Source organism: Athene noctua, chromosome 5 (assembly GCF_965140245.1).
Source record: "Athene noctua chromosome 5, bAthNoc1.hap1.1, whole genome shotgun sequence".
Taxonomy (NCBI): Eukaryota; Metazoa; Chordata; class Aves; order Strigiformes; family Strigidae; genus Athene; species Athene noctua.
In genome coordinates this window covers 24,266,618-24,291,794 of record NC_134041.1, presented here as the reverse complement: position 1 = coordinate 24,291,794, position 25,177 = coordinate 24,266,618, and the positions used below count along the sequence as shown (strand labels likewise).

Sequence of the window (25,177 nt, the reverse complement as noted above, 5' to 3'; positions counted from 1 at the left end):
TGTCATTTCTTTTTGTTTACGTAAAAAGAGAGAAAATAGTTTCTGTTCACAAAGGGTCTACTCAGAATTTGGTTAGTGCTTTTGAGTCTGAACAGAACCTCTATGGCTGGATGAGAGCCAGTGGAAGATCACAGCATAGTGGAAGTGCTGACTTACAAATAATTGCATTGGTGAATTTTGTAATTTATTTGTGACCAAAGTGAGTGCACAAGTTGCTAATTAACTCAATGCTTAGTATTTTTGTTTTCTTTCCTCTAGTTTCTTTGCTTGAAGAATATAAGGACTTTTCTTTCGGCATGTTGTGAAATATTTGGGATGAAGAAAAGTGAGCTTTTTGAAGCATTCGATTTATTTGATGTGAGAGATTTTGGAAAGGTAAGGATCCTTTTAATTATATCCTGAGTAACACCTGTGTTTTGTTGTTTGAGTATAGAAGACTTTCTTGGTAGCTGTGGTGTAGAAGTTGTGACTAGTGGATGAGCATTCATTAGTAAAAAACAGTGGGAGAGAATTAAGAAAAAAGAAGAATTAGATTTACACTGGAGGGCTAATAAAGGGTGGAGAAAAAAATCCCTGGTAGGAAAGTTCTGAAGGTGTGAAAAGCATAGATAAGAAAAACTGATTGAAAGATGCTGGGTTAGAGCTAAATGAAATGTGTGAAGATGGTAAACTGTGGGCAAGTGCTGTCTGGTTGAAATCACTTTTGACATTAATAGTGTGGAATTAGAAACCCTGGGCCTATACCTTGTAAGACCACATGGCACAGAGCATGTTTCTTTAGTCTCAAGTGCTTGAAATTCACCCACGTATCTGCCCTTGCAAATATATATATATATTTTTTTTTCTTACAATTAGGTTTTAAAATCGGTTCTTTTTTTCTAACCTGCTGTAAAGCTCAGACACAGCTCTGGTGGATTAATGTGACTATGCTGATCTACACAGCCTTAAGTATATTCTGTAAGCCTGCGATGAGTTATCCTATATGTAAAAGCTTTTTCCAGTCTGTTGTTCACAGCCTCCTACATATGTGCAATCTGTCATTGCCAGCATATGTTCAGTTCAACTACAGTTTCTGCTTTTGAGTCATAGGTTATCGTTACCCTAATTTCACAGGAAAAGGTCTAAAAATTACCTCAAGTAGCACCAAAAATATTTATTCAAATTTAGTATGTTTCAAGCATTATTCCTTTTTTAAAAGAGATCATAATTTTTCTACCTAATTTTTATGAGCTGCTATGATCTAAGAGTGTAAGTGTGAATCAGGGCTGCAGTATGGCTGTTTGAAATGTTCCATGATTACTGTTAACCAAAATATCTAATTTTTTAATTAATATTTTTTTGTGTGCACTAGCAATGTCTTAAGGTATTTATTAAGTCAGATATTGCAGTGCTTGCTTCAAATCTTTGATACCTATGCCTAATGCACAGAAATTTTAAAATATTGTATGTTCTAATTAATTGCTGAGAGTTTCACATTTTGTGCCACATAAACACAACCAGCTTGTTTTTTTTAATACAGTCTAGTTTTGAAGAGGTATTTTGCAGTGCAGATTATTATTGCTGCATCATTGAATATGCAGTAAACAAGTTCTGAGTTAAGGCTGAATTTAACCCAACATATATGTTTCTGGCACTCTTTAACAGAATTTATTTTAAAATATGATTTTATGTAATTAGAATAATTGGTTAAAAAAATACTTCTTATTTGTTGTCCCAAAGTAAAATTGGATGCAGAGACATGGATCTTTTTACTGTTTTGTTGCCACAGTATAGCACAAATAGACAAATTATTCCTGGTACTGGTATTTCAGTTTTAGCGATGATGATAGTGTTTACAAGCAATTGTTTCTCTAGTCTTGGCCTCTTTAGTGGCTTTTGTCGCCTTTCTTGGAAAGCTACCAGGTAAAAATGCAGTGACAAATTTGAAAGATACTGGTGTGTGGGATTCTTTAATGAGGCTAACTGTGTGCAGTAACAGCTGCTTGTTCAGAGGTGGAGGTGCTGAATTGAACAAGCCTGTGCAATCCTTGCAGTAGCTGTGTTGGGCATGCTTTTAGGTGTATAATGGCTCTGCTGTTCAGCTGTTTCCATTGCGTGCTTGTGTGGAAGCTTGCCACACACAAGTGGAGGTTGCAGTATGCTGCATTTAGATAGGCTGATCTGTATGTTTTACTAGCCTCTGCAAATGAGTATGTAGTCAGTTTCCTGAAGCAGTTGGTGAATTTGAGGCCATTAAGAGGGGGAAATTACAACTATTTAAAAATACATAGCTAGCCATATTTCTGTGGTTTTAAGGATATTGTTTGTACAGTTAGCTGTGACTATCTGTAAAGTGGCATGGGATTTTCAGTTGCGTATCTGATAATGTACTTACTGCTATGGAAATTCTAATTGCTAGTAGCAGTGGCGAGTATAAGAAAGCTTAACTTTTTCAAGTTGTTCTTTGCTTCTCAACTTTCCCCTTTATTATTTTTTCTGATGAATAGCAACTCCAATATTGTCTTAAATCTCCAGCCTTCTTGATTTGAATTTGTATATATGCAAAAGGCCAAAAAAAGTGCTGCAGAATTTTCCTGCTACTGCAGCCAAGTCATAGGGCCATTTCTAAAAAAAATTATTTGAACTGCTCTCCCTAAATGTGTACAGGATATAAATAATCTTAAAATGATTACAAGCACAAGCAGAAAGGATAATATGGTTTAGAAACACTCTGTTTTCCAAACTGTTGACCAAATAGGTGATGGAATAGGTGTGTGCAGTATCTACAATGTCTAAGACATGTAAATGTATTGGAAGCTGTCTTGAGATGTCAGAAGTTGGCAAGTACTTAATAGTGGTGAGAGCTGAGGTGACTCCATAAGCATTATATATCCAGTACTTCTAAATGCTTCAGTTGCATTGATAAAGAAATGATTATTGAATTTTATCATTTTATGATGGATTTCAATGACTATTTAAGCATGCTAGTGGAGGGAACAAGAGAAACGTGTCAACTGTAAATGAACAATGTGCCGTTAAGGAAATAAGACTGAAGGGAGAAACCATATGAGACACCTGGTGATGGAAACTGTAATTTTTTTGAAATATTCTGATGTTTTTCAGCTCTTTAAAGAAAATGGCAGGAAAACCTTGTGTGTGGTAGAAGTAGCAGCTGTACACTGCCTATATAGTCATAAGACTTTTAACAACCTTATGAAATACCGGTTATAAAATGTTTGATGTAATGGTGAAACTTGCATTTAATAGCTAGGGTTAAATGAGCTGTTTTCAGATGCTTTGACATAAGGTATGAAAATTTGACTTGAACTTTGTGCTCTATTTTGCAGAGACTTTGATCTCTCAGAGATTAGAGAAAAAGAAGGGTGTATGTGGTGTGGATGGGAATCGGAGCTGAAGCAGCAACATGTAAATAGTTAAGAGAATAGGTAAAGAAACAGGGAAGCAGGTAACCCCATGAATATGTTTTTAATGTGTACATTTTGTATGAATATTGATATCAGCTGTTAGAAGATGAGGGTTTTCTTCTGTTTCAAGTATAATAGCACAGATTTTCTTATTTTTTGACTGTGCTTGAAAAAAGAGGGGCTACATTACACAGAAATAGGAAGGTTCTTAAATCATGCTTTCTAAAACTACATAAAACTTGTTTTTCCTTAAGTTCAACAGTATTCACCCATTCCCACTCACCTTTCTATCAGTAAATTTCATTGTTGCTGCATTAAGTTCCTGATGGAGCATGAAATGCCCTCCCACGCACACGGGGTGCCAGACAGTGTTTTCATTACAAATTCCATGCTGGAGAGTCATTTTCTCACTACCGCAGGGTTGTCAGGTTCTTCCTTTCTACCTGTGTGCCAGAATCAACAAATAATGTTGATTCTTCTTTCAGCTCTGAGGCCTGCACGCTCCTTGAACAGCAGCCTTTACTGTTTGGTACGCCGCAACAAATTGTTGCTATCCCTATTCTCTGAAGGAAGCCTACAACTAATGCGTTGCAGAAACGGTAATCTGAGGATTAGTTCCAGCACACATTGATGTCAGTAGATGCTCCCTGGCCTCAGAGAGCTGTGTTTAGAGGACCTGTGGAGGAAAATGGTGTCCAGATATTGTCAGAAAAAGAACTTTATGTATGCTGCTTTTAAATATTCTAAGCGATGTATAACTGAGCATAGAGTAGTTTTTGTAATATAACTGATATAATATGAACATAGCAATAGACCCCCTAGTAGGGTTTCTGTAATAAATGTCTAGAAATAACATACAATATTCAGTTATGATTTAAAAAAAAATAAACAAGGGAATCAAACATCAGCTGCTACCAGTCAAACAAGTATCTAATTGTTTAAAAGCATATAACATTACGTCTAGCGTAGCTAACTCTCTAGTGACACTCAAAAGGCTAGTTTATGTAAAAGCAAGCAACTGCTGTGAAAATATTGAATGCATATACTAAGGTCATGGAGTCTGCAATCATTTTAGTCATTCTCTTAGTGCAAAGGAAATCCGGGCTATGATGCAGCAGAAAGTCATGCTTGAAGTTGAGGATCCTGGTGTGTTAGTATTCCCTCAGGTTTAATAGATTCCAGGAAGATCAGGCAGATGTGCATGAGATAGACACACCAAAATCAACACAACAAAGAATAACAGTTGTTATAAAAAGTAATATACCTTTCCAGGAAGAGAGAAGAGGAAAAAATGTTTAGGAAATCTTTAATAAAACTGAAGCAGCTGAGATGAATCTCAGTTGTTTCACATATTATTTGGTGAATTTAATGAGTGAGGTAATAGAGCAAAATATAAAAAATTCACTAATAAAGTCATATTAAAACTGCAGAACATTGGGGGACATGCCAAGACATGGCATATTTTTGTAAAGATATTAAAATAGGGAAAGAGAAATGAATTGGTAAAAACAAGACTCTCATTAAAGACAGAGCTCTGTATCTTCATTCTCTGCCTTTTATTGGTGGTATTAAAAAAAAAAAAAAGCTTAGTGGTTTACTCAAGAAACTAGCTGTACAGTTGCTTTTAGGAGTAGCATTTTAATGTTTTCAGGTGCTTAAGTGAGATGGACTGGTTTGGGATGAATGACACTTGAATTCCTTAAAGGTGTATTTGTGAATGTGGGAGAATGAAAGAACAGAAGATACAGACAGGTTTCAGCTTCCTTCTCTGTACAAATGCTTTGGATAAAATGAGCAAGAAAATGCTAGCCTGTTGCAAAAGTGCTGAAATGCTTGGCCTGTATTTTTTAGGTATTATTTCTGTTTGTATAGAGTTATATAAAGGTCAAGTGCTCAGTAGTCTCCCTAAAAGCATCCCTTAAATCATAACAAAATATTACTTCCAGCCCAAAGAACATAAATCATAGTTTTGGGCAAAGTGATGAGGTAGGTGAATGAGTGGGATGAATAATGGTATAGCTCATCAACCACCTTTTTGAAAAGTCCTTGAAAATTTATAGAAATAGATTGTCATGGTGTGACAGTGGAAACAATTACAAACACTAGCTAAATTTAATGTACTTGCAGTGATCATCACCAGAGAGTCTGTAAAAATTGCTAGGCATGTAACTTCAATAAATGTAAAACCATTAGCATGAGTTTATAGCTTCTACATGAGTTTATATATAGAGACCTGAATATTACAGGATTATGGTCTTGAATGTTCTTGTGACAGAATATTAGTGGATTATCACATCACTGTTTTTTCTAAGTGAATCTGTCTGAATTTCTTAAAGGTTTGTCATACCTTTTAAAGTTTTCTGCCAGTTGTTGGAAATGGTAATGATAATCTGTTTTTGACCACATCACAAAGTGTTGAACACACGGCAAGTATTTGATCATTAATGAAAAATTCACATCCAGGGAGTGCTTGGGCTGTTTTGAAAGTATGAGAAGACTTTGAGTTTTCATATAATGTAGGCTTCTGTTCAGTTTTTCAGCGAATGTGACCAAGTTTGGAAAGTCAAGGTTAATGAGAAACTGCTAATATGAGAAAGTAAAACTGAGTTTCTGAGCAGGTTTCTCTGTTAAGATGATCTTGTCCAAATAGTAACTGTATCTGATTCATGTATCCTGCCTGGAGGCACTGGACTCACAGCATTGAATTCTGGTAGCATTCATTTCTCTTTGAAGTGGAAAAAGTTTTGGGGGAAGAAGACAGTTGGAGCATGAGTAGGATTAATAGGGTTTAAGACTTATGTCTTCTCACACATTTGTTTATAGAAATGTTTTTAAACCAGGGATTAATTCCCTGTAGTACTTGCAATATAAACATTTCAGTAAACAAGAGTTGATGGTGGAACTGACAACTAAACTTCCTGAATTTATAAATATTGGTCAAAGTAACACAAATATAAACTATAAATAAAACCAGAGGCAATAAATAAGTGACTTGCAGATGAAGTCCATATGAACTTTGAAGAGTTTTGTGTGTATCTTTTCTTCTGCAGTAGTGAAATTCTTCACCCTCTAAAAAGGGTAGGAAATGTGGGTTTTTTGTTTGTTTTTTCTCCCTCTTTTGCAAAGCCTGGTGGCTTCTAAAGACAAAAAGCATGACAGTTGTCTGTTTGTGCCTGGTAGATGGAAGGGGGAGGAAGAGACGACATTGAAGTACTATTTGTCTAAGCTGTTTCATGCTCTCTGAAGCTTGCAGTATAGTTAGTTTCTAAGAGAATCCCTCTTCCCACTTTGACCTAGATTCTCCTGCTTGCTGCCTGGGTTCTCTACTTGTTCTCTGTTTGCTCTGGGGTTTTGAGATTCAAATGACATAGGCATAAAATTATAATGTCTCTAGAAACAAATAGCATATGGCTTTTGCTGTTACTTGGGCCTGTTGGTCATTGTGATATTTCTAGTTACCACATGAAGTGGGCTTGACATCAGCCTAAAAAGCCTGTTGCAAATTGTGTTTGAATTTCACATGTTGTTAAAATGCGATCGGTTTTTGCAGTGAACTTACAAAGTCTTGGTCCTTGATGTTTGGACCAATATACTTCTATTTTTGTCATCAATGATGCAAAATTAAATATTCAGGTCAGACACTGAAGTAGGGAGCAATTGTAGAGCTAAAGGATTTACAATTTTTACTTGATGATACTCTGCCTCTTTTGAGTTGGGGGACATTTGCTTTCTGTTGATGTTCCATGTGTCTGCTTGTAGGTATTAGATTCTGAGTAAAAAATACCACCACTGTGTAATGAAGGAGATTTCCTGAGTCTCCCCTCCATCCCCTTTGGTTTTTTTTTCCCCCGTTTGATTCCTCTAATTTTATTTTATTATATTTTGGGAGCTTTGAGGGAAAGAAAGAGAACTTGGTGTCACTGCATTGTTTCAGCTCTGGAGAAGACCATCCATTCTACATCAACCTTTTATTTACCTGGCCAAGAATTGGGTAAACCCAGTCTAGCTTCCTAACTAATTTCCCACAGCCTAGGTAGGGAAGACTTGCTCTCATTCATAGAGCTGTGAGCTTTAAAGCTTATAGCAAAGTTTAATTTAACATCTTTTGCAACAATATTTTACCATTAATATTTATTGCTACCCAAACTACCTGGAAGTTTTCCTATTTTAGTTAACTTTACGTCATGGCAGTCTCAGACTGGACTTTGCATTGAGTTCAGGGCTTGTTTTATGAGAGTGTATGTTTTTAAGGTGCTTTCAGTTTCAGATTTAAATCTGAGTTCTTCATTTATATACTAATTTTCTGTAACAGTACATTCTGACAGGGTTGACTACACATCCTTTTTTAGACCATGAGAAAAGACTTGCTTGGCTCTGTTCATGTTCAGGCTTTGCTTTGTATCCTTTTCGTTTAGAATTTATATTACTATTTCTAGGGGGAGAATTTAATGAGTGGTTTGGACTACACTTTCTGTCTGCTTGTAACAGTCATATTCAAATCTAATGTTTCATTAAGCCATGTGGACTCAAGTATATTTTTACAGGGTTGGGTGGGGTTTGAACGCTTGGCTACTCTTGTATCTGAAGAAGTAAGCCACTATTACTATTAAATGATGGTAAGTGACAAAGTGACAGAGCAGCTTTGGTCATTGTATTTAAATATAAGCAGACCAAGGACAGTCCGTGTGCTTGTCTGCTGTATTGAAATAGTACAATATCTCCACGTTTCCTTTGGATCAAAGGAATGTATCTTTATGATTTGTTTGTTGATGCTCTGTTTACTGTAAAATTACTCATTCAGCTCTTTAATAAGTAGTTTATTGCTTATTTTGTTGGGCCTTTATGCTTCTTCCTGGTTTTCCTTGTCTCTACCTCTTTTTCTTCTGCTTTGTATTTTTTAGTTTTGGATCTATCTGAATCAACCCATTTGTCATATTCCAGTTCTTCTTGTCTGAGATTTTAACACAGGCTATAGAAGAGAATCTGAGAAGATCTTTGACTTTTAAAAAAAGTCTGTCTTGAAATAAGCCATATGATGTTTTGTTCAAGATGCAGTAGGATGCTTATTTAAAAGTAATACTAAACTGGGGACCCCAGTTTAAAATGGGAAATCATTTTGTGTAGGATCTACATAAGAAAGCATTCAGTTTCTTACTGGTTTATCCTTGAAGAGTTTTGATTACAACAGACTTAGCTTGACTGCTGTGGTACTGGTAAACTGTTCTTTCTAATATTCAGTGTCATTTCTCTGTGCCTGGGCAAGAGACTGACACAAGCAACACTATGAATTACCTGGAATGCATTTTTGCACTATTGTCTGCACTTCTTGCTGTTTCCTGCAGCTCACTTTGAATCTTAGCTGACTGCATCTTGATAAAAATCAAACATCAGGAGGCAAAGAAGCAGAAACAAACAAAAAGGATATTAAGAAGTGAGCAACTTGAAATAGTTATTTGTCCCTAAGTTGCTTGCCAAATGTCTTTTTGTTGTATGTACTAATGATGACAACAGCAATTCAGTTGACTTGATACGGTAACTATGCATAGTTTTAAATTAGTAAATTTGTTGACTGACTTTGCACCATTCCAATATAAAAAAGTTGGAGAAAGTCTAATTACTAAGTTTGTTTTTTTCCTCCTATTTCCTTGGAATGATTTGAAATAGCTAAACTTCTCCTCTACTGAAAGATGTCTCCTACCCTATATCTATATAAAAAGACTATATATATATATATATATATATATAAATGAGTTCAAAACATTATTGAAGGGTGCCTGTGCTAAACGTCCACCAGAGAGATTTGGGCCACTCTTGAGCTGTACTCAAGGAACACAGATTGCAAGCTAGGGAGATGTTGGCTTAAACCATCTCTTAGGCAGTGTTGAGATTTCCTCTGGAGTGTAAGCATTCTCCAAGACTAGCTGCTAATGACATCGTGGAGTCAGTGGGGCCAAACCCAGGAGATGTTAGTATGCTGGTGGAAAGCCGCCTGTGATTTTTCTGCTCTGTCTGTAGAGGCCCCCTCTTCATGCAGGCAAGGGGGAAACCACCTGCCAGCTGTTTACAGTTGGTAGTTCTCCTATGTAAAGCAGAAGTGTATTCGAATGAAAAGTCCCAAATAATAACGTATTTTCAAAGACAGTAGTTGCTGCTTGTTTCTTTGTAAGTATTAAAAGTTGAGGGTTTGTTTAGCCTGAAGAATGCTCTGGTAGTTTGGTTGTATTTTCATTCACTGCTTTTTCTGTTCAATTTCAGTAGAAAGTGAAACCTGCAGTGAAGGTTTGCAGCAGGAAACAATGTTTGAGTATTTCATAAAAAGAAAATAGGTACAAATTAATGAGAAATGTTTACAAAATGTGTTAGAGGGCTTTTACTTAATATGTTGGTGACAGGGCTAGAGAGGTGTTTGCTAACAACGAATTGTGTCCTGATGTTTTTAATTCTGACACAGTAGTTGTGTTATGAATAAATGTTAGATGCACAGGTACTGTGTGACTTTGAAAAGCTTGGATAATTAAAATAGTTTGGTAATGAAAAAGTAAGTCAGAAGAGTGTATTTCAACATAATTATCTATAAATCTGAAAAAAAAAAATTGTTTGTAAGTGGTTGAGTTTGACTATCTTGCTGGGAAAATTAATGTATCTTTCTGCGCAAACACTGTGCGGCTTTTTCTTTTGGTCAAAACATGTTACAGCAGAAATGCTCCATCCAAAAACCCAAGCTTGGGTTTTGGGTCTTAAATGTTTTTAACTGAAGCATGAGATGAGATTTATTTGGACAAGTTCTATTAAACACTTTGCACCTTCATGGCTTTCTTAATGAGATTTTGAAGGTGAACATTGGTGGTTGAAAACTGAGGATTTAATTTCCAAAAGAACCATTCAATAATTAAATCATTCAGTGGAAAATTTTATGATAAATGTATTAGATGATAAACTTGAGAACCTGTTTAAAAACAGTTGTAACTGATGACAGTTGCTAAGTAGAAAGTAATATTATAGAAGAGATTCAAAGTATTGTAAAAAAAAAATAAATTAATGAAAGTGAAATGAATGACACAATTCAGCTGCTGCTAACCTCTACAAGTAAATAAATTAATAAATTTCACCCAATTGTAGTTTAAAATTGTAATATGCCAGGCATAGGTCTCAAGACCTGCCTGTAAAGATGAAGTAGCAGCCTAGGTACACTGCACAATGCAGGGTGATGCTGAAGAAGCTGACATAAGTGTATTATTTGAATGTTTGGAAGGTTCTATTCTTGGCATATTTTATATGTAGATATTATCCTTAATAAAATAAAATTCCCAAATTAGAGTTAAATATGGGTCTGAATATATCTTCAACTGAAAACCATTTTGTTCTGTGAACATGTAAGGGACACTTGGCAGAATTACTCAAGAAAACCAATTGAGTGTTAGTTCACATAAAAGATACTTCATTCCCCAAAAATCAACTTTAAGATGCTGAAGGGTTTAAAGTGTTTCTAAAGTAGAACTGCTTTGAGCAAAAATACCTCAGCGACATTGTGCAAGCACGTGATATGTTTCCTGAAGTGGCTAATTGATACTAGCTGAGTAAGTCAGTGCACTGTATAATCCTTTTTTTTAAAAACCAAAATACGTAAATGACTTGAGGGAGGATTTACTGCCTGTGCTCTTGCAGGAAAGTAGAGCAAAAAATTGAATGTAGGTCACTGGTGGGGTGGGGAGTTTTCCACAATTTCCTATTCAGCCTTCACTGGGGTGAGCTGTTGTCCATAACTCACAGTGCAGTCCAAAGTGCCAAGCAGAGATGCTGTTCATTTCACAGTGATTCAGCAGTACTTTACATAGCTTTTTCCTCCCCCAGTGCTAGGTAATTCTCTTGTAATCTTCCTGAGTGGTATAAGGCATAGCAGTAGCTGTATGCTGTCTGACTGATGTACCTGAATATACCTTAAGAGCTGCTTCTGGGCTTGGGGAGATGACTAGGAGGTGACATCACCAATCACCTCACAGAAGACTTGCAAATTAAAACGTGGCATTAGGAAAGAAAACAATGTCAAGCTTGTGACAGCCACTGTCCAAACAGTTGGCTTTACTTGTTGTCTAAATATTATCACTATCAAAGTCCTGATAAGAGGTTGTACTTTGCATGTGGTGTAATGATCCCATACAATGTTTTCTTGCCTTCAGAAGCTTTCTCTTTCAAAGCAGTGGAACAAAGGGTGAGACCAATTTTTTTTTTTTCCCCTTAAAAAAAGTCAAGTTCTCTTTTAAATGCTTTTCTCATTTGGATAGGTAATGGAATAGGAAATTTCATAGCTGTTTGAAACAAATGGCTAGCCAGGAGTAGCTGTGCATGTTTGCCTTCAGATCTCTTTCTTTTACATTTAAGATATTTACTTGGCTGTTGTGATTTCTTATGATTTTATCTTATCTCTTGGTCACCTGGTTTATTTGAAAAGTACAACGTATACATCTTTTGAGATTTAAGCACTCGTGTATATGGCTGTCTCTCTTACAACTTATTCTGGTATACTAAATATTGCTGACATAGTTCTGAGTTTCTTTTGAGACTGAGTTTTAGTGTGTTTTGATCTGGGGAGGTGGAGGACCTCCCTTAGAGTTTTTCATCTGACTAGAAAGAAAGGTTAGACAACCCGAGTACCCTGCATAGTGGATGGACACAGGCAGTCTGTGTGATCTGTGGGAAACGATCTGGGTGTTGGAAACTAGTTTAGTTATGACTCTTGAAGTATTAGCTCAGTGAAGTTAATGAAAGTTCTTACACCACCTGATTAGAAATGTTGTCAAACCATTTTCAAAGTGGTGAGGTCTACATTTTTGTATATGCTAACTTGGATGTAGACTGGATAGAAGATGTTTTTTCTCAGTTGCATATTTTGTGGCAAAAAAAGTTTGTTTAAAGCATGATTGTACCTTAATTAGAAAACAAACAGGTTTTTCCTGGCCAAACTAGTACAAGGTTGCTTCAAGTCAGGATAAATATTTTTTGTTTATGTTAATATTATTAACATACTTTAGCATATGGTTTGTGATTGAAAAAGTGGGTTCTAGACCAGGCATCTGATTTTAAATAAATAAAAATACCAATATTGTCTCACTTTCTACAGACATTTTCCTTACAAAATTAAACAAAATGGAATGTGAATTCATTTTTTTCCAGAACATAGGAAAGATAAAGTATTTTTCCTGTGTCTAGAAAGCATTAGATAATATCCAAAACTTAGTGAAATAGCTGAAAGACTAGGAATTTAGGCATAACATGCACTTTGATTTTGAACTTTTACAGAGTAATTCACATTTATGTTTTATTTTTTTGATGGAGATTTGCCACCCACAGATGGGTGGCATAAATTTGGAATCTGTAGGAGCCACAACCAGACTGGTTTTAAATCTTGCCTTTGTATGTATTATTAATTAGATTAACCATCGGTTCAGCAGCACTAAGCATGCTGATGCTGGATGCAGAGCTAAAATGGGAGAGCATGAGAACATTTCTATTCAAATTGTAGAGCTTTCAGATATTTCCTTCTGTTTCCCTTGTGGAAGTGAGTAGTCCAGCTGTACCTTGAACAGTTTCCTAAACACTAGGAAAAGGTGCTACTTACAAACTTCATGTTAACAAAGCAATAATCATACCAAGTAGCAGTGCATGTCTCCCCCATGGTGCAAGTTCATAAGTATGTGGCATTTATTGGATAAAATATTTTTATGCTGTTCTATTTATAGTTTTGCTGGGATTTCTTAAAATTAGTTGGTTTTGAAGTAATATAGACAACACTTTATCTGTGCATATTAAAGTGAGAAGGAAGAGATATAAGGGATGAGATACATACAGGAAGGTGGTGAAGTGGGAGAGCAGAGATAGCAGACTGCTCTGACCACTCACCTCCGGCTCGGGGGCCCACAGCTGCGTTTCCTTTCCACTTGACTTTTGGTGCTGGTCTCTGTTCTCCCTTGCCTCTAGCATTACGCCTAAGGAACATAATCTGTGTGACCATTTCTCCTTAATTATGGTCTCACTACATAATGTTTAAAGTAATTTTCCCTGGTTACTTACTGTTTGCTCTTCATCGCTGCCTTGTGTTCTCTGCTGTCTTCATGCTTTGCCTCTGTCTTCACTTTGCCTTGCAGTCCAGTGTATGTCCCTCTCCCCACAGTGCTTCTTGGGCATTTTCCATTTCTGCATTTCAGGTTTGTTTCTGCAGTTTCATTTTGTCTCTTGTTTTTTATCAGGAGACTGGCCCTGTTATTCCTGTGCTTATTTAAATATATTTTCAAATTTTGCTGCCTACCAAATAAGTACTTGCTACTTGCAAGAGGAGAACTATAGGCCTACTGGAAATCCTGCAATTCACCTTCTTTTCTTCTTATACATTTGTTATAACTTGAATATGTGGGTATCTTCCTTCATTTTGGTCATGTAAAGAAGAAATTTTCAAGTGTGGTTTCATTTGCTTCCTCTTGCATTTGATTCAGAGCATATTTTTGTGTGTTGAATAGCAAAGTGAGAACAGTCTTTGGTGTTGTCTGGCACCAGCAAATCTCTGGAAAGGAAAAAGAATTTTTAGCATTGATGTTCTGATAAAGTTTTATTTTCTCTGTCTAAACTGAACACCCCCCCCCCCCCCCAACATCTTGAAATGAAGCCGCAAAGAAGGAATTCACAATTTTGACACAAAATTGTTCAATATAATGATTAAAAAATTTTAAAATTTGTAAGCCATAAAAAATGTTTTCATTTATTTGGAATGACTTAAAAGGATGTTTTAACTCTGAGCTATAGATTTTTTTTTTTTTTTTTACCACCATGTTTCCCTCTCTTAATTTTTAAAAAAGTTGACATTAAAAAATAGTCAGTTTGGTATGCAGTAGAAGGGTGTTTAGCAAAGATCATTCATGTCTACAACAGGTATTGATCAGTGCATGCATATATGAACTACTGTGATGTCTCAAGAGGTCAGAAATTTGGGTTTATACCAGATTCACTTTTCCCGAATTTCTCAGAGTTTGTCAAATTCCAAGATGCAGTAACTGACTCCTCAATTAAAACTAAATTAGTGAACACTGAATCTGAGAGGAGGATTTAGTTTTCTATTTCTAATCAAATCAGTACTCACAATTGTGACTGAAAACTACTATTGGTGTTTAAATACAGAAAACAAGGCTTGTGTCATAGAAAACAAAGCAATAAAAAGTACTTGAGTGATGACACTTCTTAGGTGCTTGGATTATGAACTCCAGAAGCTGATCAAGATCTTTTCAGAGAAAAATGCTACGTAGAAATAGCAAGAGTCTTCTGCCAATGCACGGCTCTAGGCTGAATGGAGAGTGCAGTGCAAGGCAGGGAAGTGTAGCATGTTTTGCACTATGTTCATACTTTTATGGTGCATTTCTGCTTGTGTGTGTTTATGGAAGCAGAGACTCCATGCAGTGCTGTCTGTCTAAACTGTCTGAGGCATATAAAGGAAAAAAAGAGTTATAAAGGAAAAAAGGCATCTAAAGGTGGGGGGGGCAGAATCTGAGACATTTTTAATGGTGGTACCAACTTTTGTGAGTATAAAACTTCAGTGTGAACACAGGCTGCAAGGCCATTGTGGTGACTTGAGTTACTTACATTCTCCCTTTGCATGCTAGCCTCTTCACACCTTCAAGTTATGACGGAAAGAAGACCCTGACTTTTTTCACTTGTGTTGCTGTTGTGTGTTCTGTTGTGGCAACTTCTTCCAGCAAGGGCTGCCGTTCTCTGTGCTGCTCTTATTGCTGTCCTGTCCACTAGCAAGTGTCTCTCCAGTGCTGGGAGGCAGGAGAATTACAGGAGGGTCTCATCAAGTTCGTGTGTGTTACTGTTCAGGCCTAGTATGGTTTCAAATCTCTGCCTAGTTCAGAGGGGACAAATAGAATGCTTAACATAATGAATTTGCTTGTTCGTGTAGAAGCTAATCTGGATACTGATGCATTGGTTTGTTCAACTGGGGCACCAGTGCCTAACAACAGGCATAATTTGATGCTAAAAGACAGGTCTTCAGCACCTACTGTTGAAGTAGATGGAGTATGTGAAAGTAAGCCAACTGGGAATGTAGTCTGGATGTTCCTGGTTATGGCTAAGTTAAGAGATGTGTTTTATTTAGGAGAGTGAACATGAGTTAGTGAGCATAAGCTTTTTTCTCCTTAGATATATTTTTCTGGGAGGCATGAAAGATGCTTTATAGCATTACCCTGTTGAGAAAGAAAAATCCAAAATGTGAAGGTGTTTTCCTAGTGTTTTCCCAGAAATGGAAAGTGAAGATGAATCAAGATGATGATTTAGAGGCGGCTGTTTCCATGAGCATTTGAGAACGTATTGCTCTTGCCAAGTAAAAGTAACATAAACTCACATAGAAGTTGAGCTGCTGTCTATGCTAAATCATGAGATTATTTTTAAAACTTTTCCAGTCCCCTAATATAATGAAAAATTTACTCATTAATAGATAGTAGCTAGTAGATGAAGCTACTCAACTTAATAGTATTAGATCTTGTTCTGCTATTTGTGAGCATATTGAAAACAACTTGCTCAGATACAGTGAAACTGGTCACTCATGTAGGTATGGTATCAAAGTAACTTGCGTTTTCTCGCAAGTTTGCAAGTGCAGAGTTCTGGGTATGCAAGGGAATTGGCCATAAATTTGTTTCATAATGTTAGGTAAAATGTTAAAAGCCAGGTCAGCCTTCTCAAAAAAGTGTTTGGCTTGGTACCACTGTATCAAAGCTGCTTGGCTGGTAAAACAGAATCCATCTGACAGAGTGCCTCAGACCTTATGATGGCTTTAAATTGATCCATGTTGTTTTACTTGGCAGACTAAATTCTGAAGGGAAAAATACTCTTGCTACGGAGGTTCTCATAGACAGGGGAGCCTTGAGCAAGCCAGGCAATGAACCCTGTAAGAAGCTGTTTTTCCTCGACTTCTCTGTTGAATGTTAATAAGTTGTAGTAGGCTTCTGAAGGTGGAGGCCATGTGGTGCATGTGCAGTGTGTCACAGACAGTGGAAAATGTTAAGTGCATCAATAATCAAAAATCCATTGAAAAATTAAACTACTGAAGTAGCCTGGCCTTTTGTTACATATGTTACTAAATTTTGACTGAGTAGACCTTCATCTTAATATAAAATAATTTCCATTTGTTGTAATGCAGGTCTTAAAAGCTTTTCTCCATTGTCTGCGAGTGATACTAAAAAGTATTGTATAAGAGTGGTTTTAATAGTTTTGTTATTCTTGAACAGAAGTAATTAAAACATTTCAAAAGTTAAATCTAACTTAAGAACAAATGCTGTACCTTGTACTGAGCTGATCCACTCACCTCACAAATCTATGTTGTGTTAGCTATGCCTGCTGTAGGTACCTCAGCTACAGCAACAAACTAACAGCATTAATAGAGCTAACAACGGTGATGCATGTGTTTATTTTTGTTCCTTTTTGTGGAAGACATGCATCATCTGTTTTTGGAAGCAAATTACCATTGAGGGAACTGTGACTTTGTTCTAATTTTATATTTAATTTGCTTTTCAGGTTTGGTTTCCGTTTTCTTATCTTGTTTCCTAGTTTTTGAGATGACATTTTTGTCATCTCACACCCCTTCAGAAGCTGACAACATTACTTTCCTAAAATGAGATTTCTCCTCTTCCTCCGTTGCCTCATCCTCTCTCCTTCAATTTTCTTTCTCACATCTTTCTCCTGTTGACATCTCTCATCTTTCCCAAAACTTCCCTTTCTCCAAACGGTCCGACTTCGCTGTTGTTTTGAGATGACATTTTATGCATCTGCTTCACTTAAGCATTGCTTTATTTCACTGTTTTTGATGCTATCTTATCCCTGAAGCAACTATTTTTGGTATGAGTGCATCAAGAGAATTTCTGCGGTGTTGGAAATATCTGCAAGCAGTAAAATTAATTCTTGGCAAGTGAAAAGGGAGTCATATTGAGGGACACAATTTTAAGAAACATTACTGTTAGCGTGGGATAAAACTACTGATGCTTAACAGAGTCTTTGAAATTTTGGCATTGAGGCTGTTTCAGTCAATTTATTTAGTGTTAGTCAACTTGTGTACATTTTAACTGGTCTCTGATTCAGATTTGAAGTTTTATATAAAAAATGGAGAAGGTAGAAGTATAACTCAGGTTGCTGCTGGACATGGACTACAATTTCCAAACATTTCCTCCCAACTTGTGCTTATCATAAAGCTTGTGAATTTTGTTGCTGACCTGAAGAAAGGTTTAGATATTTGGAATTCTTTTTTTTTCCCCAGGGCAGTCGACTTATGAAAATTTAACTCTTTTTACCACAAACACTGACTTTCAATGAGACCATAATACCTATGACAAACTATGAGGAAAATACTAGCATCACATAAGGTTTGTATGTTAGATAAAAGCAGAGTGCTTATACAAGATTGGTTGATCGCAATATATTTTTTTTCTAGTTTTATCTTATCAAAATGACTTTGTGCATTGACTGCAAAAGATGTGGGAGCCAGATGTTCATAAAGCATGGCTTCCTCTGGTAGCTTATTCTTGTCTAGGACAAACAGTAGTTTTCAGCATTACTTGTGGTGTGTTTTCTAGGTGTGCCTGCTCATCTGCGCTTGATCTTATGTTTGTTCACTGTTAGGTATCTGCTGAGATTGACTGCAGTGGATCTAAATAACACTCTGGATATTGTGTTTGGTTTGGACACACTGTGTTGGACTGAAATGTCCAACTCAATGTGAAGAGTTTGATTGAACTCTTATATGCTACTGGTGTTTTTGTCATGAATAATTAGGACTGAAGTTGGACTTTGGTTAACAGTTCATAAAACTTTATCGATCTGGGATGTGTTCAGTCCTGTGCCCTTTCACAAATGCATTTATTATAAGCACAATTCCACATAAAATATTTGGAAATGCCTATAAACACTATAGAAGAAAAGTGAAGTATAGTCCTATGTACTCTAGGAGGCAATATTAATGTCAGAAGTTACTGTCTCTCCTTTGCTCTGCTCCCTTTGTCATGCCAGTGTATGTGTTGGTGTGGCTGAGCTGGGAAATAAGTAGAGGAGCTCATCTGCCCTTCAGAATAACACTTTAGGAAATCAGTCCCTCCCTCTCTGCCTGTCGGTTCTCTGATGTAATTTGTGACATGACCATTCTAACAGTTGGGTTAGCACAGTAGCAACCTGAAGTGCAGGGCAGAAACAAGCGGATGAAGAGCACAAGGCAGAGAACATAAACTTTTGAAGTTCATAGCGCTGGTGAAATCCCAAGAGACATCTTAATATTAAATATAACTAAATGGCTAGTGATAGGTATCTGTGGTTTGCTCTTATTTATCACAGTATGTGCATCTAAAATACATAGCATGATCCCTATCACATACTTGAAGAACAAAAAATCTTCTTTTAAATCTCCAAACAAGTGAAAATTGAAGAACGAGTCCCTATCTGAAAGTCGTCTCATGAGTCACTTAACATTGTTAGATATATTATCCAGAAATTTGATTTCTCTCTGCAGTTTAGTTCAGGTGTGGCTGTTCTTAGATTAGTATCAGACATTTGGCTGCCATGCATCTTCAGATATTGATATAACAGAAGAATAAAGCATTCTTCAAAATAGTACTTCAAACTTTTTTCTCCTGTAAGAGTACTGGAGTGCCTGAAACCGCACAGTTCTATTAAGGCATTCCTGAATATGCCCCTTCCTGCGCCCCTGTGACAGGAAGAGTTAAAGCAAATATTGTTTTCCTTAACTAGGGATAGCATCATGTCATAGACCGTAGAGTTTGGATTTGAGATGGGAGGGACCAGGGATGTAGAGTTGTTATGAGATCTGGTTTTGACACTTTGTTGTTTAATACTATGGGCATAACACCTAATACGATGTTATTCCTGGTATGGAGGTGAGTTTTTGATCATCTGAAATTATTCTTGTGTTCAAATACTTTTGTTTTGCTTGTATTCAGATACTTCTGTGCATTGTTTTACAATGTTAATAGGTGGCTGGCTTGGGAAGAAACATTGACCTAAATAGATGTGTGTTTTTGATAAAAATGAAAATTCAAAAAAAGAAGTAATTTTAAATGAACTACCCTTAAGTGCTTTGTTTGTCTGTCTTTTCTGTCTTCTAACTCATCTTTTAGATGGTAAGCTCTCTGAGGTCTGGCTGGCTTAATTTTGTCATAGGCAACATAAGGACAAAAGCAGTGTGAGTGCAAAGGAGGATATGATGTCAGACACTGACTAGCACAGGTAGGTTATCACTGTTAAGTACAAATACAAAGAAAAAGAAAGGAATCCCACTTTCCCTTGATTGTGCATTTCTGCAGTGACATTTTGGAAATGCAGTACTCATTCTGAGGGGAAAAATCTATGCATAGATGATACAACCTGCAAGCCACTGCATGTTCAAGGGACCAAAGCAAGAAAAAAATTAAGCAGTATAAAATAAAATTAGCAACTAAGTTTCATTCATTTCGTAGTTTTCAGTATAAGGATCCAACTCATGGAGAATTAGGTACAAACACAATGAAAACCTAAATCTCACTTTGTATTTGCTTTCACTACAGTAAGTGTAGTTATATATATATATATATTTTTAAATCTAAATGAACAGACGATTAGGGAAAAAACCAAACCACTGCTCTTGTCAGGTTTCTGTAACAGAAGTTGATAGTATTGCCATTCCCATCGTAGGATGTCTTCTTAACTATATATTTTTTAAATCCTGTATCAAAGATAATGATTTTAAAAATAAGGACAGTGAATGCGAGTTATGCCATCCTGTGTCCTGTGTATCTTTTTGTAGTGTTGAAGGTAAGCACAATGCTTTTCAGATGGACTGATCCAATCCCTTGTCTTTTGCGGTATGGAACAGATCTCTAGAAGTGAGGCTTAAAAGGTAGCCTTGGGCTTTTGTAAGCCACTCAGGGCGAGAGTTAGAGGGTAATTGCATCGAAGAGAACAGCTCAGTTCCCTTTGCACTACCCACTGTAGCAGGGAATTTTTTTTCTCACAGAGAATAAGGGGACATACAGTGTGTGTTTACCCCTAATAAATAACCTTATCTTCAGTGATTATGTACTGGAGTAAATTCAGTTCATGGTTCAAGTGTGACTTGGTACCATTCAGCAAAGCCATGCTCTAGTTGAATCTATACAGGCAAATGTTTAAGTAAATTCAGAGAAGGGAGAAGTGTGCAGTGACTGGTTCACTCAAGACAGGAAGAGAAAGATCTTCCTCTGCTTTTAGCCAAAGAGAGGAAGAAAAGCTCCATTGCGCAGCCTCCTCTAGGTATCCTTCTTGATAATAGCAAAATAGACAAGGAATCAGTTTAAATATTTAAGTGGAATAACACAGTGGGAGTGAAGAAACCACACATCACTTAAACTCCAGGATGTATGCCTAAAACAGTATTTGAGGTACAATCAATAATGAATACGAAAGCACTTGTTTCCTTTTAAAACATTTGTATGCTAATTTTAAACATCCAAGGTCAAGAACACCCAGACTGGTGGTTGCTGTTAAAAGAATTTGCTTGTTCTTTTCAAACATGTAAGAGTAGTTTTTTGAGGTCTGTTAAAGGACAGTGGCAAAAGAAGTGTAACTCTGAAAAACACACAGCTTTGCCTTATGTCCCTTCCTATATTGAAAAAAAGAAAAAGGTTCTGTTCAAACTCAAACCTTTGTCAATAAGGACTTTAAAAGGGATGCTTACATTTAGGAAAAAAATAAGATTATATTAAAATGTGCTGTTTAAAACATGGGGAAAAGTTTTTTTTCCTTTATTAGTGTTATGACCCATATAAAATATAGTAAAAAATTGTGGTATCATCAATAAGTTTTTACAAAGCATTGAAAGCAAGTACTTTAGCAGTTTGAAGATGCTGTTTCCAAGTACAGCTTATCCTTATAAAGTTTATTATGATGGGAACTGAAATGATTTAATAGCAGCTAGGTTGTACAGTACTGTTGTAGGCATATCCTCTTATATTCCTTTGCACTCCACGCAAAACCTGAAATGTAATAAATGCACCAGAAAGGACAAAATCCTTTTTCATTCTCAGTCTTTTACAAGAATAGTATGCTTGAAGGCAGTCTGCAGTCCTTCTATTCGCTTCAGTGTTCAAATTCTCTGCTTATCTCACAGCAGTGCTTTAAGGAAGATTGTCACTCATCAAGCAACATCTTAAAAAACCACCCCAAACCCAATCCAGATCTAACCTCCCTGAAGGCATGGTGAGGGCTGGAAGGTATTCATAGAACCAAAACCACGAGCTGCAGACAGGAAGCGGCTGCTAAAACTCCTTCCTCTCATGTAAGCTTTGGTGAGTGTCTTGGCCTTTTGGACAAAACAAACCAAGAGATTAACAGCGCTGTGCTGCTTGTGCAGTTTGGACTTTTTCAGTTCCCTGTAAGAGTAGAACTGTCTAGGGAACCTTTCATGCTCTTGGACTAGTAACTGTAGCCTCGTCGCTGACCTAAAGTTTGAGAAAATGGGGTTTTAAGCACAGTTTTTGTTTAATGCGCATACATTTGTGTCCACAGTTGGATACTGATTAGACTTGATCATTACAATCCTAATAATATGGCATTCAATTTTACAAATTCCTGGGGAGCATTCAGTTTTGCTTCTCTCCTTCTTTCTCTTTTTTTTTTTTTTATTTTTAAGTACTGTTTAGGAGTCATGTGTGCATTCCTATGTAGCTATGTCTGCCAGTCCCACTATTCCAGTTCAGGAGTTTGCGTGATCAGAGATATCATTCCCTATAAAAGGGATAAAATGTTTAAAATATTCAGTGTGTGAAAGGGGTGGAGGAGGAGTTTGGTTAGTGAGGGGTCCAACCTGCCCTTTGCTATTGTTGGAAACAACATTTATGCTTTTATTTTAACTGCTGTTCTAGAGAAAAATGTTAGATACTTTACATCTGTAATGTAAACTTATGACATCAAGTGTTTATTGGTATAATTTAGAGTCAACAACAGAACTCTTCAGTTTTGGATATTTTTAACAGTGTCAGATGCTTTATTTTTACTAAAAGGGGAAAATAATGCCCAGCCTTAACCTGTCCTTTTGGACATTAGGTCATCTATTCTCTTAGATCTTCGAGAGTGTTATTTTAAAATTACATTCTTCTGTCTCTCTGGCCCTGTCTGCCTTTTGGTGCCAAACTGCCCCCCTCTCCACCGCACCTCTCCTTCTTAGAAGGCTTTGGAGAAAATGTTACATCTTTTGTAATTGTTGATTCTCAGCGTTTGAAGTACCAGCAGTTTGCATCTCAGTAGTTAGCCTATCTACAAACAGAAAGAGGCAACACCCAGGAGGTTTTTGTCTTGGCGATTTTTCTTTAGTCTGGAGGACTTTCCTGCCACTTTATCTGTGAAGACACTGTGGAGACACTGAAGAAAATGGATGCAAGATGAGACTTCCCTAGGGCAATGCATGCATGGTGTGGAGGTTTGCATGCCTGGAGCCAGCCAGGTTTCCCCCCAGCAGCAGGGCAGCACTTCTGAGCTCTCTTCTCTGGCAGCTGGAGCGGAGGCTCTCTTCAGAGGAAACGTGCATGACTGCCAAAGCCAGCTTTTACAGCAGTCGCGTTCCCCTTGCTGCCTCTGAATAAAAGCATTTGGCACCCGGTTTCAAACTGTTTTTCAGAGTTGCTGGCAGGCTCCTGTCAGTCACAAAAAACCCTTGTGAATTTCACTGCCATGGTTCCCTGGGACAACTGGGCGATTTTCCTTACTGCTACTATGCCAGCGCTAAGCCTTGATGGGAAAGAAGGACGGAGTAGTCCTCAGGTGTATTTCCTGAGGATGCAGTTCAGTGGAAATTGAAGAATGGACGTGGACGATGAGAGGTGCCAGAATCTGGGTAGCTGAAGGTGATGTCAGTGAGAAAACAGGCAACATTCAGCAGCTGGTGATTACTCCTGTGGAAAGTAAATTTATTACTTTCTTTTGGATTGCAGCTATTGGTGCTCCACACCTAAAGCTTGGATTTTAGTATTTGAATGAGATGGAAATCAGTATTCAGCTATATGGAAGGCTTTGTGTAATCAAACCCAGGCTCTTGGAGTTCTACTTGCTGGAGGTCTGCAGACTGTCACAGTCCTAAGGAAATGTTGGTGTGGGCACCAAGGCTGTAAACTCCACGTGTTTGTGTGTCTATGACTTTGACACTTCAATGTATGCCATAGCAGTATTTAATAGAGGCATACTTGCATAGCTGTTATTTGAAATTTGCCTTTTGTTTTTAAGGGCCTGTTAGAGGTTCCATTATGTGAAAATAAGGATTTGCTTTTAGGCCATCTCTTTCTTTTCCATCTTCCCCCCCCCCCCCCTTTTTTTTTTTTTTGTTTGTTTGGTTTGTTTTTTTTTTTTTAAATGAGTTTTCATTCATTTTGACTTTTTTGAAAAGTCCTCATCCATTCTCTTTCCCTAGAGGCTTGTGGTTTGATTAAAACTAACGTGCACCAAGACAGAGTACTAACACAATACCAGAACAAGGCAGATGGAGAGAAAATGTTCAATTTAACTTATGAACACCCTTTACTTGGAATAATATGCTCATTAGATCAGCAGCTATGTAATCACCCTGGAGTTGTCTGGCTACATGTCCTTTTTCAGATCTGTCAGCCAAGTTAAATGCAAATATAAATGTAACAGTTCTCAGGGGTCTCTTGCTTCAAAATTTAATGATGGATTACTGTAAAATATTAAGATATGTTGTTCCCTCCTCCACCCCTTGCCTTTTCTGTGCCAGGTGAAGTATTGATCAAGGGTTGTCTGGGGCCTGGTAAACTGCAGAGTAACAAATGATAAACCTTTCTTAATGTAAGTCATTTGAGAATATATTTATGTATAGCAATTTCATTTTAGCTGAGTGACAGACACACAAAATGACGATTTCTCGTTTGCTCTTTTCTCTTTTCCCCCTCTCCAATCCCATGTATGAGTGAAAACAGTTTAATGAAATCTTGCTCAGCATGTGGGCGTGAGTAGCAGTTCTGACTTTGAAGTATCCTGGATATGAGATGTTTGGAATTGGCCTCTAGCTTTTTGTTTTTCATCATCTGTCCAGAGCTCTGGGCAGTGTATGTATATATCCAGATAATTAATATGTGCACATATGTATCTCAAGTTTCTCTACATTTCAATACTCTTTACTTGAGACTCTAAAAGATTTTAGGGTGAATTTCTTCAACTAAATTAAATCCTTTGTTATTTGTCATATCAAACCCAATATGCTCTTCTTTAAATCAAAATTTTCAGATTATGAAGTGAGGAAGAAACACGGAAAATGTAATGTAGCCTTGATAAGTAGTCTATAAAGTATGTGTAACCATTTTATATTCATCATTGTCTTCCTGGTAAATTTTACTTGGAAACCAGATGGAAGCTCATGTAGAACGGAGTGTAGTATTTCTCTTGTATAACGTATCCTGTATTAAATGAGCCAGTGCCTTCTTTGTCAATGGAAATTTGAGTTTCCTCGAGACAGGCTTTTGAAGGAATTGATTCTCGTAATGGCAGTGGTTAATTATAATGATATTGCACACACAAGTGAGAATGCTAATATTTTGTCAAGCATGGACAGAAAAAAATCCTTCTTTCTGAATAACAAAATACAGGTGTGTTTGCTTCTCTGAGAAAGCAAATAGCAGCTCTGTGGTTTCCTTTAAGATGGGTACCTAAATTAGTCTTATGCAGCCATCAGGCGCTCTTTGTGCATAGACCTTAGCTTGAGAGTAGTTACAACT

At 36.9% G+C, this 25,177-nt stretch overlaps 1 protein-coding gene across 6 annotated transcripts in view; it reads left to right on the top strand.

The window, feature by feature from the left end:
- The window catches only part of VAV3 (vav guanine nucleotide exchange factor 3), a 172,993-nt gene that overhangs the window by 32,203 nt on the left and 115,613 nt on the right, over positions 1–25,177 (top strand). For 5 of the 6 annotated variants that reach the window (XM_074906706.1, XM_074906705.1, XM_074906704.1 and 2 more), the window contains exon 2: positions 259–375. In XM_074906706.1, coding sequence (XP_074762807.1) covers positions 259–375 — 117 coding nt within the window. Of the gene's footprint in view, positions 1–258; positions 376–21,715; positions 21,746–25,177 lie in introns of those variants that run through there. The other variant, XM_074906708.1, reaches the window with a different exon arrangement.